The sequence below is a fragment of the Fistularia commersonii genome, chromosome 10, assembly GCF_037954325.1.
Source record: "Fistularia commersonii isolate RoL2024-O1a breed Wild chromosome 10, RoL_Fcom_v1.0, whole genome shotgun sequence".
NCBI lineage: Eukaryota > Metazoa > Chordata > Actinopteri > Syngnathiformes > Fistulariidae > Fistularia > Fistularia commersonii.
Window position 1 is genome coordinate 2,231,232 of NC_141293.1, and position 18,199 is coordinate 2,249,430.

Genomic DNA, 18,199 nt, shown 5'->3' on the forward strand with positions numbered 1-18,199 from the left:
AAGAATGTAAAAATCCACATATTTCACTTTTATCTACTCCTTTTCGACGAGCACAAACCACTATAAGTAATAGGTCTTGATTGCAAACCCCATCCCTTCCCCAACTTAAGCAATCACTCATTTTATTCAAGAGACATATTTGCAACAAGAAGTTGAGACTTACCACTGGTGGCCAAACTCCAACCTCATTTATTTAGGTCTTAGCCCATTAGCTGCTATGACAGGCAGTTTTCTTCTGAAATTAATGACCAATATGTGTCACTTTGAAGTCCTACTGTAAATGTTGCTATACAAACAGCTTATATACTCAGGGTATTCAATTTGCTGCACTAAGGAATATGTAATAATGTGCCCTTTCTGGTTTTCTATGTGTGTGTGTTTGTATTTAAAACTATAGTAAAGGTGATTTCAGACAGAAAAGAAGAGACGAACACATGTTATTTTCTCATGGTTGCATGCAATGGCAGTGGGAGGCTCTGAGCAGTTGGCCTGGAAATAAATTCTCCAAATACATGGGTTATTTGCAGTTAATAATCCAGAATAATAAGACAAAAGTATCTTCTGTCTGAATGCACCTTCCGAGTCACTTTTGCAGTTCTGACCTTGTGCGAAAATTACAGGTAATTTGCCAGCTACCTGGAATCGGCAGGATTCAAATGAGTATAAAAAACTAAGCGTCAAGTACTTTTAGCCATAAAAGTATCAGTATCAAAGTTTCTATTTTACCCTCAACCTACTGGGTCACGGGTGGTTGTGAGCTTAAATACCAATGTCCTGTAGATGGATGTCTCCAAGAAAGGAGCGCTTTAGCTTATTTACGGTTGCTAATTCAGAATCAAAGATCGATTAATTTCAAACGGAAACTTTAATTCACACAGAAATAATCTGTAACTTGTCTACTTTTGTGTCAGGATTCTGCTAAACAGTGATTTTACATATACATATATAGGCATAATATGCTTTTTCTTCCACTTGAAGTTTGTTAGGATGTTAAATAACGATATGTCTATGGGATGTAAAATCAGATATAATCCTGCTGCTGCTGCTAACTTGTCTCTGTAATGACTATTGATTTATTTTCTTGTTTTTATCTTTTTACATGCTTTCTTTAAATCGTCCAACAAACATAACGACGACCTACCGTACTCTACTTCACCCGCCCCCTTCTCCCCACCCAACAACTACTTCCTGTGATTCCATCCAATCAAAATGCACTATGAATCCTCTGTGTCCACCCATGACAACTGGCTTGGTCAATCTCTCTGGTTGTTCTTCGACACAACCAAAAAAAAAAAAAAAAAAAAACATCCAAAACTTTGCTGCTATAAATCCATATGTCTGCAACATCTACATGTAGATGGTTTGTAATTTTTTGGAAATCTTATTTTCCTGCATTTGTTTTAAATGCATCCCAGCAAATGTTTTGCCTGAGAAATGAGATGCATGCTTGACTTGATCTCACCACGCAAGAGTCTTCGACTAACACACTGTCGAATTAACTTTACTGATTTCTCTATCACTCACTGTACCAAATTGTGTTTTTGTTTTTGTTTATTTCTTTTAGCACAAATCCTTCTCTTGCACTACAAGGATCTCACTGTATTAACCGGACTTTTAAATCTATCAGTTGAGATCGATTTTCATTGGACGCACATAATGTTTTTATGAATATATACATATGTACAACAGTGACTGAGAGAGTGTCAATATACATGCAAAGCTTCATTCCTGTAGAAACGTTCAGACTGAAAAACATGCTCTAAAGTCCCAGAGAACCAGTTGAATTGCTGATCTGATGACATACAGAGCAAGTTACAGCTGCAAAAATGGATCTCGTAATCGAAGCCCCTTGTTATTTTCTGTCTTAAACCAATTATTTATCATAGCAGTCATCAGCTTTCACTGTGATAAGGTGGAAAATTTTTACAGTACTGTAATTGTACTTCTTTCCATGTGAAAATTGAATTTTTTTTCAATTTCATATTTCTATTTCATTAACAAACACTTAATTTGTAGTTTAAACAATTACAAAATAGGTGGTTTTATCCTTCCACATTATCCCCTTCAAGGCCATTAACTGAACAGTTTTCACGGAATGACTGTGACGCTTGCTGTATTGCATGTCTTGCGAGAATACATGCACGCACATGGATACACACAAACGCACACAAAAACACACACACACACACACATCCATTTTTTACATTTTGTCATTGGTTGCACCTGCATGCGCCCGTTGCCAGTCCTTTTCTAACGCTCCAAGATTCAAATTACATTCTTCCTTACCGTATTAATGGTTGAGGACGTTTCTATTTATATCCGAAATTAAGAGCTGATTCATACGAGACAACCATAATGTGTTGAGCCGAGTAAAAAAAAAAGTCACAGACACACTATGAATTTCGACATATATTCTTTCGATATATGAAATTTGGTCACCTGAGACATTGAGCCGCGATGTCCTTCAACCATCCTCTTTCGACGAGACTGGCACGCAATCCTGTTTGAGCCGCCATTCTTTTTGCAGACGTGTCTCGTTGCATGCCCCGGGTTTTCTTTCTCCATTTTATGAAAATGCTGCATATTTTTTGCCTTGAGAGAATTAGTGCATTTGGTTGTCTTTCCAAAAGAATTACTGACGTCCCTGCACTTGAACTGCTCACACTCCTACCACATTTACTTATGTAACCCAATTTGGATGAACCTGGATAGATTTGGATGATTCATTTTCCCCTTTTTTGTGTTGTATTGGTTGGTTTATGAAAAGCTTGTTGGAGCCTTGATGTTTTTAGTTTGGTTTGCTTTTGACTTGTTTGGCTCCAGTTTCTTTCACTTGAGTTGGAATCTTCCCTGATTTTGGACTGTTATCCCCCTCATTTTATTTCTTTGTCGTTAATCTGGTCTTCAACTACTCACTCTTTCCCTTTGCCTAACCCTTCATCTGTCTCATGTGTTCCTTTGCCTTTCCTCCACACTGCTTCCAAATGTAATTCCTTCTGTACCCCTTCTCTGTCTGGTTATGTTGCGGCTCCGCTGTAGAATAATTTCATCAACCTGAGTTTCCTGAGGCTGTTCAGGGCCGCTCGACTCATCAAGCTGCTGAGGCAAGGAGAGACCATCCGCATCTTGCTCTGGACCTTCGTTCAGTCCTTCAAGGTTCGTACCCAGCTTCATAGCGTAGCATAGCATGCACTCCGTGTTTAGATGCTTGTAAAAACCATAAATTAATAGGTCATAAGATGTTTTTCAAGGGCTTTTAGTGAAGGGTTTTTTCACAGTCTGGGGAAATAGTGTTTTAAATAAATTATAATACATATATACATATATATATATATATATATATATATATATATATATATATATATATATATATATATATATATATCCGCAACACATTTATTAACACCAGATGATGGTTTTGTCTATCCTCAGGCTCTGCCTTATGTCTGCCTCCTTATTGCCATGCTGTTCTTCATCTATGCCATCATTGGAATGCAGGTGGGTGAGAGCCTCATATGCAAAAAAACATCCTACAGTGCTTTTGGGATACATTAAGTTTTTTTTTTTTTTTTTTTTACAGGATAATGATAATGAGCGAGTGGATGGTGTGTATAAGGCGAATGAGGATGATGAGAATGGTGTGAATGGGGAGTTGAATAAAGCTTTCGTAATGGGCAGCGGTGAGCCACACAGTTTTTGTGGTGGAAAAGAAACAAATAGGCCATCAGCTGTATGTGGGCAGATCCTGCATGATTCTTTCTTTATCATGCGCCAAGGGATGGGGCTCCAAAGTAGGAATGGTACATGTCTAAAAACAGACAAAACAAACAAAAAGACCTTTTCATTATTATAAAATCAAATCCAAATCATACACTCGAGACATTCGTTTATGTACGTCTAAGTTGACAAAAAAAAAAAAACATGTCGTGTCATCAAGAAATTTCCAAAACACCATCTCAATTGTTTTGAGAAAATAACCTGAAATTCAGCAAAAAAAAAAAAAAATCCTTAAATATCAGCAATACATAACCTTTAAAAGAACACTTTGAGCATGTTAAAGATCATATCTTGGAGATTGCAATTGGAAAGAAATGTTCTGCAATCAATAAGAAATTGCCACGCAACTGCTGTGAAATCAATATTTGGATAAATAACATTGGCAAGGAAGTGACCTCAGATTTTCACAAACCCCAAAACCAGTAAGAGACTCTTATTATTAGACATCTTATTATTCGATGTCAATCGCCTCAGGAATTCACGTCCTAGAAATCCCATCTAGACACTTGAGTTGTCCCACTGTGTTTCAAATATCCTCCTCGAGAGCAGTTTTGCAGCTTTTTACAAACTCTTGTTTACCTTGAATGTCAAAATATCTATGAGTTTCTATGACTGACGCCCGGCAAAACCGCCATAATTTTGATTTCCAGTGTTAACAGAGGTGTTTTTCCCCCCCCAGTTGTTTGGAAACATTGCTATCGAAGAAGATGGAGAAAGTGCAATCAACCAACACAACAACTTCAGGACCTTCATACAGGCTCTGATGCTTCTCTTCCGGTGTGTGTCGCTCTGTGTTTACATTATTCATATGTACATCTCTTCTACCTGGCACGCAGGTTTTTCTTCGCTCATTGACATGTCCATAAACATTTGCAGGAGTGCCACGGGAGAGGCGTGGCACGAGATCATGCTGTCGTGTCTGGGGGGGAAGGATTGCGACCCCCTGTCCGGGAACACAGAGCCAGAGTGCGGCAGCCAGGTTGCCTACCTCTACTTTGTCTCCTTCATCTTTTTCTGTTCGTTCTTGGTGAGTCAGCCGCTTGATTTTAATAAAATGAGTCCGTTCAAGTGGTCGATCCTCTCCAGTTACCCGCGCGTTTACCCTGTTGCGCGTAGATGCTGAATCTGTTCGTTGCTGTCATCATGGACAACTTTGAGTACCTGACAAGAGATTCGTCCATACTTGGACCTCATCACCTGGATGAGTATGTCAGGATATGGGCCGAGTATGATCCTGCCGCATGGTGAGTGGCGATTTGCATGCTCATACACATGGAAATCGGCGATGCCTTATGCAAACATTGGGAAAATAAATTGATAATAAATAAATATCTTTTGGAGTCCAACATCTTGTCACTAGACTCGGATCCTCTATAAACCTGTGGTTTGGACATTGTAGATACATGGTTAAACTGGAGATATACCTCCAGGGGAGGGGTACTAGTTTACTTTTATGAGCAAAAATCAACTGTCAAAGTAAAAGTGTTCCTTGTCTCTGACATTAGACGCCAGATGACATTATTAAAATCAAATAGAAATATTATTGACTTCTAACAAGGCATTCAAATGAAACCTTACTGAATGACACATGTGATGTTTTATTGTTTGTATCTCCTGCTTGTTTTAACATGCTTGTTCACACAGGCTCAAGAAACGAAAGCAGAAATGGCTCAACAATCCCAGCGTCTGGCTTTTATTTTTGTTAAACACCAGAGAAAAAAGTATTGCAAAAAACGTCACGGGGAAAGCTAGACGATAAACAAAAGCATAAGGGTCAAGAAGTTATTACAACAGGGTTTTCTATCAAGCTGCAAGAGGGTTGTGATGGACCTGAGCATAACCTCAACTGGTTATCTCGCTTGTACGGTACAACCCCTACCTCCTCCTGCTCCTGCCCCTGCCACCCTTTTTATGTAAACCGTCCCCAGTAAGCCCACAAACCTCTACCCTCCTCTGGAATCGGAATACGCACAAAAACTTAACGTTGCAACGTCTACGCTCACAACAAACCTCGCCTGACTCCTTATTCCAAACGTCTACTGTAGACATGCAAAGTTTCACTGTATCTGTATTCCAGTGGCTGTTTGTCACCCTCATGCTGCCCTGTAAACGGAACACAGAAGGAGGATAGGAAAGGATAGGAAAGGATAGGATAGGAAAGGATAGGGTAGGGTAGGATAGGAAAGGATAGGATAGGATAGGACAGGATAGGAAAAGAAAGGATAGGATAGGATAGGAAAGGATAGGATAGGACAGGATAGGAAAGGAAAGGATAGGATAGGATAGGATAGGAAAGGATAGGATAGGATAGGACAGGATAGGAAAGTATAGGATAGGACAGGATAGGATAGTAAAGGATAGGATAGGATAAGATAGGATGGGATAGGAAAGGATAGGATAGGATAGGATTGGATTGGATAGGATAGGATTGGATTGGATAGGAAAGGATAGGAAAGGATAGGATAGGGTAGGATAGGAAAGGACAGGATAAGAAAGGATAGGACAGGATAGGATAGGAAAGGATAGGACAGGATAGGATAGGATAAGATAGGATGGGATAGGAAAGGATAGGATAGGAAAGGATAGGATAAAATAGGATGGGATAGGATAGGATAGGGTAGGATAGGAAAGGATGGGATAGGGTAGGATAGGAAAGGATAGGATAGGATTTGATGGGATGGGATGGGATCAGGACCAGTTTTCAGAAATGTCAGAGATGTACATGCTGGAATTTGTAAAAAAAAAAAAAAAAAAAAAAAATCAAGGGCCGGAAAATAGACAACATATATTTAAGAGGGAGTTTATTTACATACCAGAGGCAGCCATGCAGCAGCTCTTTACCAACCACATGCTTTTCTACTCAGTAAGCAATTCTTTAATTACAATGTTCACACAATCAGTTAGTGGTTTGACCGGGGGGACACAAAGGAAAGGGCAAAAACATTTCCGGGGATTTTTTTAAGTGCAATAATGCAACATAATAGTATTTTATTTCGTTTTGACATGTGCGTATAAATTTGGAACGATCCATTTTAAATATGCAGTGGTGTTCAGTATCATTAGATAGTCTTTCGTTCATGGAGGATAGGAGAGGAGAACAGAGGAAAGGAAAGGACAGGAAAAGTGTAAAATGGCATGCAGCAAAGTGTTGTGTTTACTCTCGTATATGTGTGTTTAAATTTAGCACAGTATTTTTTACAGTTGCCATATTGTAAAATATTTTCAGATACTGTGTAAATCTTGTGCTCTTCCTTTTGTATTTGTATATATACATATGTGTGTGTGTGTGCGTGTTTGTGTGTTTTCCTGTGTGTAACCACTTCTTAACTCCCCTGTATTCTTCTTGCAGCGGGCGCATTCATTATAAGGACATGTACAGTTTATTACGAGTTATCGACCCGCCTCTTGGCTTAGGCAAGAAATGCCCCCATAGGGTGGCCTGCAAGGTTTGAATTCCATTCGAACAAAACCTTTCAATCACACTTGCTAGCCACAGCATCCAGGAATGGAGTGAATGCCGCTTTTTATTTATTTTATCATTTCTATTTTATGACTTCTTTTCCACCATTATTGACATGCATTCTGAAATGCTGAGAGAATGTGCAGGACAATGCAGACACCCCGAGAAGCATGTGATATGATAACAAAAAAGAAGATTTTTCTCACATCGTAAAATCAATAGTTTTCTTATGAATATTCTTTTGTTTTGCTTGCTGTGGCCATAACGATAGCAAGCTGCGGTTGCCCACTGTAGTGTTGCATTGTTCTTGGTTCTTGGGGGTTGGGGGGAAAGACAGAAACTGCATTGACACCCCTTCCCCTTCCTCCCCTGTCTCCCTCATCCGAGCAGGAGCGGAATTGTCTTTTAATGCTAAAAGAGATCACCTACTTCTCAAAATTGCTTTTCTTGTCTCCCTCCCCAATGTTGTTTATTCCCGATGTTTTGTTTTTGTTTGTTTTTTGTGCGTTTATTTTTTTTATTTTTTTTTTGACATCAAATGTCAAAACGCCTACGGATTCTCTTGGAACCAGCCCAATAACCTTGTCTTTCTGTTGTTTTGTTTTGGTCTCCTTTTGTCTCCCTATGATTCCCTCCTTCCCTCTCAAACTCTGCTCTGTCTATCCTGCTCTCTGTCCCCTCTCGATCTCTATCCCTCCCTCTTTTTTTTTTTCTGTTAATCGGGTGGTGGCACTGGCTGATGATGCAGTGGCAGGATCAGTTGCAGGGAAATGTATGACATGCTGAGGCACATGTGTCCTCCACTAGGCCTTGGGAAGAGGTGTCCAGCACGGGTGGCCTACAAGGTCAGAAAGGACCCTGCATCAACCCACGTCTTCTCTGGGTGATGGAGGGGGTTTGTTTCAGAAGGGAGTGGCTAGTGACTCAAGCGCTCAATATGATGTAATCTATAGTGGTGCTGTTTGTTTGGTTCTGTTCTATTTCTTTATTTTTCCATGGGAAGTGGGGGCAAGCTGGTCGGTGTTGTGCCGTTGTGTGGTGGTGTTGGATTTGTGGACGGAGGTAGCGAGATCATTTTAGAACAGCGGGTACAGTCAGGGAAACGGATCCACAGGAGGGGACGAGAAAGAGGGACCTTCTCGGCTGGTTTGCACCATGTTCAACCAACACACACGCTCGCTAACTCCAACACCCCCCCCCCCCCAAGCACTTTCTGCTCCGCTCTATCATATTCTGCACATGGAGTCATACCAGAAAGTGTGTATCTAAGCAATTGGGGCCCGACCGATGCAGAGCTTTTGAGCCCGGGGATGAATTAAATGAAAGAGGACAAAATGAACGATTTCCAATACGGCGGCTAATATAGAGAATTTTTGATCTGGAATGAACAAAATATGTTTTAGGAAACGGAAAAAACAGCACGGATAGCGACAACGCAAAGTCAGGAAAGGAGATCCTAGCGAGTGTGTTACGTAACAGCGTAACACAGAGCAACGAGGATAAATCTCTTCCGTCCACCGGCCAAAAGGCTCAACCAGGTAATAATAGTGACGTGACCTCGACAGTCATCTAAAAGATGTAGAAATTAAATCCGACGCAAGAACGTCGGCTCTCCTCGCTCGCTTCACAGATTAGTTTCACCTCGTCCTTACTTTTGCACCACTTCGACGTGAAGTCTAATTTTCCGCGGTCTTTGTAGCGACGCGGTAAATAATGCCCAAACACAACGTGACGGAGGGAATCGAATGCCGATCGGTCGTGATGGAATAGTCAGTAAGCGGTCGATTGAAATTACTGATACACACGATGGGAGCTCAGTCCACGGAAGAAAATGGAGGAAATTAGAATGTAGAAATTCAGGGACATATATAGGAAACGGGCTTCGCTCTCGTCGTACACACTCGTACTCCTTCAGTGCTGAGTATGAGCTCCCTCTGCTGGGCAAACTGCTGCTCATAAAATGATTTCCAAGTCAGTCACCCAGCTCGGTCCTTTTTTTTCCTGTCTTTTGAAAAAGGAAAAAAAACGACTAATTCATCATTTAGCCAATTAAAACAAACTACCCCCATACAAGCGACTATATGCACCGAATCAAACTATAGCGAGAAAGGCCCCTTCTGTTCTATTTCTGCCGATGATGCGGGAAAGCCAGTACATTGGTCTGGCCCTAGAAGCATTGATTTGAATATTTTTCACTTAATTCAATATCCAAAGCAGAGAAAACACTCTCCCAAACACAAACGCTCTCGCACAAAGCAGCCTGCATGTGTTGCAGGGCTCGGAAGGTCCGCCAGACTTCTGTCCTCCGACTCGTTCCATCCTGTGGATGGGACGGACACGCACAGACATACACTCGCACCTCACACTCGCGCAGAGAGACGTAGAAAGAAACAAGCCATATCAACATTCATATAGACAGTGTGTGTTATTTGTCATGGTAGAGAGAGCAGAAGGTCTCGTGTCAGTGACGTGTTTTCCTCTGAGAGCCTTTGGTCGCCATACAGAAGCTGTTCTTTTTTCTGTCACCCTTCATGTAGCAGCTCAAAGCCCCCAAGCAGCCTTTTTCTATCTGCAAGTCCAATCTCCTCTTGGTCCTTTGGTTTTTTGTCGTCAATGCAGTTCTATTCTGTTTCCAGCCCCCCCTCATCTCTGCATAACCCCCTTTCGCACATGTTAACACTTCCTCACCTGCCTTCTGCATGGCCAACATCTCCATGCACTGTCTTCCATGGAACCGGCACAGACACAACTGTTATTACAGTCAAACCGCAGAGAAGGATGAGAGCAAATTAGTCCTCATGCTACCGCACAGTCGTACTATCGTGCCATGTGAATGTCAGATCACTGTGAGCCTCAGGGGCGGCGGGCCGAGCAGCCTGCAGACACAGGAGATCATTCCATCGCTAAACATCGCTTAATACGACTCCCCTTTTCCAACAGACTTGGGCTAAATAGTTCGGTTTTAATGCGCTAATGTCCATATGGGTGGGACTCAACATGGGTTTACATGCGGTTTTATGATATTACGACCGATCAGATTGGCGTTTTCTCGCATTTCTACATATTTCTACCAGTCCTCAGTGCATTCCGACATCTTTCATTCTTTGATGAACGCATTTAAAAAAAAAAGTTCAGCCTTGTTGCGTTTTGTTCACACTGTTATCCGATCTGATAGTGTCAATTGTGTTATTCGGAGTTCATGTTTTTTTTTCCCCAAAAAAAAGTTTTATTTCTTTTAAAAGGCTTTTACGTCAAGGTAGACAACATAAGTCGCATCTCAATATTTTTTCTTTAAATCAGTCAATGAAAAAGGTTTTAACCCCCAAAACACTGTGAAACGTTTAGTCCGTGGATTTAAATTCAAAATGAAATATTTGTGTAGAATTTATTCCTGGGCTTTTATACCAGTGACTATCTTTGTGTTAGGATGCTTGTAAACCCAGCCACGATTGCTAATAAAATTCTACTAATCTATTATTGAACTATTTAACCCAAGTTTTTTCCGCTTCAAATTCCTCTATCTTGTTTTTAATCTACTTTCTTTTACCATATTTTATCCTCATTTTTTTTTTTTTTCCCAATATTTCTTTTTCCCCTAAAAAAAAACCCTCCTCCCTTGAACTAAAATTTGAATCCCCAGCCCACCAGCTCAACATGCCTTCATCCTCTCCATTCATGATTTTGGCAAAGCTTAACATAAACTGCCCTGAAGGATCCCAATGTGGGGGTTGGAGCTCTTGAGAGGCCATGATACACAGATGGTGCAGTGTTTACACAGAAATCAGTCCAAAAACTACCCAAATTACAAAAAAACAAAGGAATGAATAGCTCAACGGCCAAGATTTGAAAGCAGTTACTTTCCAAATACCCGGATATTGACGATTTGACAAGATTACAAACTCACCGCTTTTCCCGTTACAGAGAGGCAAAAATGCAAATCAATACATGAAACAGTTAAACCTATAAACATAGTCTTGTTCAACCAAAATTTGGGGGAACACAAGTATGATACCTCCATCTCAGATCAGCAGTTTCGCACCGACACGGAGAAGCAACGTAAAACCAGATGTAATTGGTATTTAACACATTTGTTTATAAGAATAGTCTGGAAAAGCTATAATTATCAGGAAAAAGGGAAAGGTCGGCCGCTGCTAAAATCAACGGACGGAATAAATCACCAAGGAGGTTCACGCCAGGAGAACAATTCACTACTCAGGCGTCTGCAGGTGGAACAACGAAGGGAAACAACAGTTGCACTTCTTGAAACAAAAACAGTCTCACGATATCCAGCCTGAACTCCCTCAGGGTAGTCGGGCTCATATTTAGGACTGGGTGTTTCCCCTCGGTGTGCTGCAGATCAGCCACCACCTCGCCATTTAAGAGTTGAAACACACAGAAAGCGCTTCGCCGTTCGCAGTGATATCAGAAGGCCTCAAAAAAAAAAAAACATCTCTGCATTTATACCACCTGTTCGAAATCCCCCCAACTTCTTTCCAATAAAAGAAATCCTAGCCCTCACCTTTCCCCCTTCCCACCAGTCCACAGAACAATGACCTTTTTAGCGCTTCTTTGTGACCTTCTCACAACTGAAGAGAGCCGGCGGGGCCTAAAGGCAGGACAGCTCACTGGTGATGGTCCTTTTTTTTTTTTTTTTTTTTCTTTTGTCCTTTCCATCCTTTTTCCCTACTTTTTGTCACTGACTCTATTTCCATGCTCCTGCTAATGATGAACCGTTTTTTCCTTCGCCATCTCTTTCCCTTCTGATTTTATTTTCCCTGTAACCTTGGATTCAGTTCTTACACCTAATAAGCGTGTCCGTAACGGCCGTCTCATTTATTTTTACCCATGTTTCCACACAATGCTGCTCTCTCTCACCTATTTACCCCCTAAGTCTCTGCCCACGTTTGACACATTCCAGATTTCCGGTGATAGAGACATGTTATATCATCGTAATGCGGCGCCATTGTCTCCGAATATTCTTATTCACTTCAGCGCAGACATATTAATACAACTTACGAAATCATCGTAACGTCGCCAAACAGATTATGCTTTCTGTGTACGGCTGCGCAGCTGCTTGTCCTGTGAGGCATATTGCGTGTGCATCGCATGCAGCATGAGGGTGGGATGTCCCGGTGGGCTCGGGGGAGCCGAGATATTAAAAAAATAAGTAAAATAAAATTAAGATCGATGTATGGCTTTGAGGATAGGCATTACTTGCTATGTGAGTGGGGGGCATGATATGCTGCATGTTTGGGTGTGTCACCGTCTTCTGTCACCAAACACACACAAACTTCACTGCCATCTGTGAGTTGGTGTGTGTCCTCTATGTTGTCTGATACTAGATAAACCAACAAGACCTGTGAGAGAACAAACCAATAAACAAAAACCAAAGTTACCCGCCTCCCTCCTTGACCAAGTCCCTCGGTTGTTTTTGGTTTATCGGTTTATGAACTGGTCTCTGTGGTTTGAACCTCCAACCCCGAGAGGGAGCTATGGATAATAACGGCTGCTCCGTTGTCTGTCTTCCTCTTTTGCCATTTTATTCAACCGGTAAAAACGTAATAGATGACAATGAAATAAATGAATTTGCGGGGAGGTTGTCAATAAACATGCGATTCGGTTTGAGGCATTTCTGAAAGGCATACAAAACAGAGTTACAGCCAAAGTTAGTATTCACAGCTCCTTCTAACCCCCTCCTTACCCCGACCCCCCCACCTTTCACCCCCACTCCCAACCCCCTCCCAAGTCCAAAAAAAAAAAAAAAAAAAAAAAAAAAAAACACCCTTGCCCCACATGAACTGGAGGTTCCACTTAACATTTCTGCCCACCCTGTTTTTCCTCACCGTTTCCACTGGTGGACTCTCCCACAGAGACTGCTGCGAATGGATTTGCCGGTGGCCGACGACAACACGGTTCACTTCAACTCCACCCTGATGGCTTTAATTCGCACAGCACTGGACATCAAGATTGCCAAGGGTACGGAAGGTTTGCAATCATTCTTACATCCTTGACTCCAAATTTCCCCACGCTTTCCTATCTGTTTTATTTTTTTTAAATCTTTTATCTTTTATCTTTTATCCCCCATTGCATTGTTTTCTATGATGCTTCTCGTCCTCCGGTTTGAGTGCTCTATATGTTGGCATTTTTCTCTTTCTAGTTTAGGTGTGAGTTTTAAAAGCCGCCTGTGAACAAGGAAAAATTGTTGTGAATCCGTGACATCCGAAAGTGTTTACAAACTTATAAAAATGAGTTGCATATCAAAGATAATGCAAGAATTGTGCATATTATAACATAAACAGATTTTCCTTGCTTGGAGAGGCTATAAAAAGACACTTCCTCTCATTTAAGTAAACATTGTCCTGCTGTTTGTGTACTTTTACTTTGTTTTTGTTTTTTTTTATAATCCTTTTGTGTGTTTGTGTGTGTGTGTGTGTGTGTCAGAATCCAAACTTTCATGCTTCCTTATCATTATTCCGGAAGTGTTGGAAACTGAAAATACAGATACAAGATAAGGCTATAACTTCATGCTCGATGTTGTTAGCCGGTTATAGGCATCAAATCAGAGAGACCTTGGATGTAAATGCTGCATAAGCAGGTTATTCTGGTTATTCTGTCACTTTGAGTTACACATCATTAATAACCTGACCGTTCAGCACTTTACCGCATCAACATGTATTTTTAATGTTGCAGCTAAAGGAAAGGACCGAGCTGTGAGGTCTCTTAAGATACTGCAGAAATTAATAGCCTGTATTATTTCACTCTCATTAGCCTCCATTGCATTTTTTTTTTTTTCTGGATATTTACTTCTGATTTTGTTTTTCCAGATAAGAGCCCAAAACTATCAGTGAACTGTAAACACTCTTTCCAGCGTTCACAGACACGCATGTGTACAGTCAAAAAGAAATCAAATACAGACAATAAAGCTAGTTGTCGATGCAAGTTGCAGAAAAATGGTTTGTCATTTCAGGATAAAAACTTAATTGAAGGTGTAATAGTTTCCAATAGGATTCATAGTTGAATGTCGTATAGTATTCCCTGCCTTTAGCTGCTTAATTAAAAACCCTTTTTTGTTGTTCACATGCTTGTTTGTCTTCTCCTGTGCTATTTATTGCTGTGAATGTGCAATTCCTTGTGCATCCATGCGTCCAAACTGTGTCCACGTTGGCTCGAACGCATGCATTTGCGCCTACGAATCTCGGGGTACATGCGGATGTGTGTTTGCTCTCCCTAGGTGGTATTGATAAGCACCAGATGGACGCGGAGCTCAGGAAAGAAATGATGGCGATCTGGCCGAACCTCTCGCAGAAGAACCTGGATTTGCTGGTGACGCCGCATAAGTGTAAGTTGCAGAGTGTGGGAACGGGGGCAGCGACGTGGCCCGGAGGCTGCTGCCCTGCAACGCCCAGAACTCCAACGTTGTTTCTGTTCATGCCACCTGAGGACCGCTTCTGTCAGCCAGCCTCTCTCACCGCTGCACCCTCTGATACAGGCGGCGGAGGTGGGGGACTCAAAACACACCACCTGACTCGACTTACCTCAGACACAATATAGACCGGCTTGACTAACACCGATGAAAGATACACTTCTACTCATTACTCAGCTTAACCTTGAGACAGATGAACCAAAGAAAACAAAAAACAAAACAAAACAAAAAAAAAACAAGTGAGGTTTTCTGTTGAATTATTCCTCCCAGTTTTTAATCACTATTAGACCCACAAAGGAAAACTATCTGCCCCTCGGTGTCATTAATAAAGCTGACCCAAAAGTCCTGCCACAAGATTCCAACCCTTGCTAAGATTTGCTTTTTTTTTTTTTCCCCCCCTCGTAGCACATTTTAGATGGAAATTTAACGGAATCACTGAAAAAATAATTCAGAGTGTGTAACTCGTAGAAAACATGGGACAAGTGCGATTTGCAGATGCTTTTTTTTGATTATGTGTGATAACCTGTGTAGCTGGAGTCCTTTAATAGCCTCATTAACCATCACTGATGCAGTTAGTGACTAAATATTTTTCTATTTAAATAGTACAGTTGTTCATCAGTACCCTAACATCTTCATGGACACACACAAACACACACTTACACTAACACAACACACAGAGGGTGGCAGAGGCATAATTGAAGCATGAGATAATACTATACTAGTGTACTGTTTATTACATATAACAACAAAAACACCAAAAGGAAAATAAAACTTTTCAGTCATTTTAAGTCCTTTGTCCCTTCCTCCAAATATGAATGTTAGCCTGGCAACCAAATATCTGCTTCGCTAGAACTTAAAGTTCCTCGAAGAAGATTGTTTTGTTTGTTTATCAGTGTTTTGCTTCAAATGCATACCAGTTGCCTGGAAGCAGGGGTGTTAAACGTACGGCCTGCGGGCCAGAACCTGCCCGACGTGAAATAAATCTACAATCTGAAAAAATACATAAAAATCATGAACTACTTTTTTAAAAATAAAAAGCAGTTCCTATATTGTCTGATCGGGACGAAATGTTTTAGTCAGCGTTTTACAGCGGATGGCAGCAATGCGACTTCCGGGTCTGTAAATAGCATTTTTACTGATTGTTAGAAATATACCTGCTTTTCTGTTGGACCCAAAACGCTCGTCAGCAAAATGTCACTGTCAAAAAAGAGAAAAGTGGACATTTTTTGAGGAAAATGGACCACTTCTTATTTGTTGGTTGAGATTAATAAGAAACCTGCAGGCTTGATGTGGATACAACAAGTTTCGGTGCCACTATGAGACTCGCCATGGCGAAAAATACAACAAAATGTCCGGAGAACTGAAGCATAGTCTTGTTGAAATTGCATTTACTTTCCTTAATGAATCTCAGGTTGTTTGTCATGGTTTTTTTTTTTAAAGGAACAGTTCATTACATATAAAGTGTTTTATCATTTACCCGTTCTCCTTTACACAAAAACAAAAAATTGGACTTAGTGTTCCTTCTAGGTAAACACGCAATTATTTTACTGGTCCGGCCCCATTGATATAAAATTACCAAAAAACAAAAGAGCAAAATGAGTTTGAAACCCCTGTTCTGGAGTCAAAACTGCACAAAGTGCTTTAGATAGTAACACACAAGGGTCTCCTCCCTGTACCACGTGATGAATAACCCTATTAAACATAAAACAAAATACTAAACACATGAAATAAAACAATCACCCTACAGCGACAGACAAATGTAAATTAAGGGGAAAAAAAAAACAAAAATATGGCTTTCTTTATAGATAGAGCGTTATGATCTGCAGGAAAGCTGCTTCAGAGACTATATTTACCGAGACTTGACTTCTTTCAGCTTGCATGTCACAACACAAGGTCAGGGGGCGACACACACACCTGGCATGTCACAATACAAGGTCAGGGGGCGACACACACACACACACACACACACACACACACACAGCGGAGACCGCCAGCTGCAGATAACCTCACTCGTCCCCCGATCTCGACCTGAAATCAGAGGGTGCTTCACTATAGATCATCCTTCTATAGACGTCTTTTCACTCCAGGGCCAATCGTGCAAACTGGCCGACCGTGCTTGGAAACACCGACGACACCCGAAATCTAGACGCGCGGCTTAAATTTTCAGCGTTTCGTGAGATTTGCGATGAGTGAAGAAAGAAAGAGATATTCAAAAGAGCATCGTTTTAAGTATATTTTCATTGCGGTTTATTTAGATTTTACATGACTTACAATGAGATTCCCTTACTAGCATTGTTGTGGGTAAAATAAGGTACTGTTAAAGAAAAACAAGCTGTCTGTGAAAAGACCATTTGCTTAGTGTTCTTGTGCGTCTTAGACGTGATGCCTCTGTGTTTGTGTCTGTTTGTGTGCATGTGTCACCCACTTTCTCCCATTCCCCGCGCTCAGGGTCCATACCGAAGGGTCTAATCTTGCAGGGTAACTTGTCATTTTCTCAGCAGCGACAGACCTGACAGTGGGGAAAATCTACGCCGCCATGATGATCATGGAGTATTACCGCCAGAGCAAGATCAAACGCTCGCAGGCGCTACGGGACGAGCAGGTACTGATGTCCGTGTGAGAGAAACACTCTGTCAAATACTTGCTAATTTTTAACAATCTCCATTTTTTTTTTTTTCTATTCGTTTTTTACATTAATTTTCAGGTAATTTCCAGCCGCTGATGGTGACGCAGCCTGCTTAAAGAGCAACCAGATAACCAGTTTTGTTCATTTGTCGATGATAAACTGATCTTCGAACATTTTTTTCTTCATATCCATAACACATTTGTTAATATATGTACCTTTTTTTTTACTGGAAATTGACCACCTGCGGATGATACAGTCCCCCATAACCCGGTGTGCAGGATTAGCAGTATTGGCAATGAATAAACACTAAAAATAGTAATTGTCATTATTATTATCATTATTATTACTGGGTTGAAGAGGAAACAGTAATATCATACTAATACTAATAATAATATATCTGAAAATAAACCTCATCAGTCTTCGTCCAGTTGCAAGGTTTTGCGGTCATTTATCTATTTTATACATATCTGTTTATTTTAAAATCATTTTTCTATTCAAACAGTCTTTTTCCAACTACTCCTTCTCTCAGAGTGGACAGTGCTGCCATCTGCTGGAGTAAAAATGGCAGTTTTTCTTCTCACGATAACAAAACCGTCATTAAATCACAAGCAAAATTAGTATAAAGTATAAAGTTTATTACAAAGACTATATTGCAAGGGAATGATGAATGTAAATAATGTGTTCATACCATGCTAGATGTATCAACATAACTTATATCCAAATGCAAAATCTTAATTCTCAGAGCTATTACTGTCAGGATGTAGCCCCTTTCTATGTTTCTGCTTCTGTTTTATGACATCCAGTGTTAATTTCTACTAAATAAACCTAAAAAACTAGTGGTAAACAAAACAAAATTGAATAGATAATGAAAACACAAGAAAAAAATGGAAAGAGAAAGACAATAATTCTAACC

The 18,199-nt window shown here is 40.6% G+C and overlaps 1 protein-coding gene across 20 annotated transcripts in view; it reads left to right on the forward strand.

The window, feature by feature from the left end:
• Positions 1–18,199, forward strand: part of cacna1aa (calcium channel, voltage-dependent, P/Q type, alpha 1A subunit, a) — a 92,960-nt gene that overhangs the window by 60,887 nt on the left and 13,874 nt on the right. For 10 of the 20 annotated variants that reach the window (XM_086153229.1, XM_086153209.1, XM_086153217.1 and 7 more), the window contains 9 exons: positions 3,040–3,156; positions 3,433–3,498; positions 4,457–4,554; positions 4,654–4,804; positions 4,894–5,021; positions 7,127–7,223; positions 13,108–13,222; positions 14,469–14,576; positions 17,159–17,262. In XM_086153229.1, coding sequence (XP_086009355.1) covers positions 3,040–3,156; positions 3,433–3,498; positions 4,457–4,554; positions 4,654–4,804; positions 4,894–5,021; positions 7,127–7,223; positions 13,108–13,222; positions 14,469–14,576; positions 17,159–17,262 — 984 coding nt within the window. Of the gene's footprint in view, positions 1–3,039; positions 3,157–3,432; positions 3,499–4,456; positions 4,555–4,653; positions 4,805–4,893; positions 5,022–7,126; positions 7,224–7,985; positions 8,083–13,107; positions 13,223–14,468; positions 14,577–17,158; positions 17,263–18,199 lie in introns of all 20 variants that reach the window. The other 10 variants (XM_086153210.1, XM_086153218.1, XM_086153214.1 and 7 more) reach the window with 4 other exon arrangements.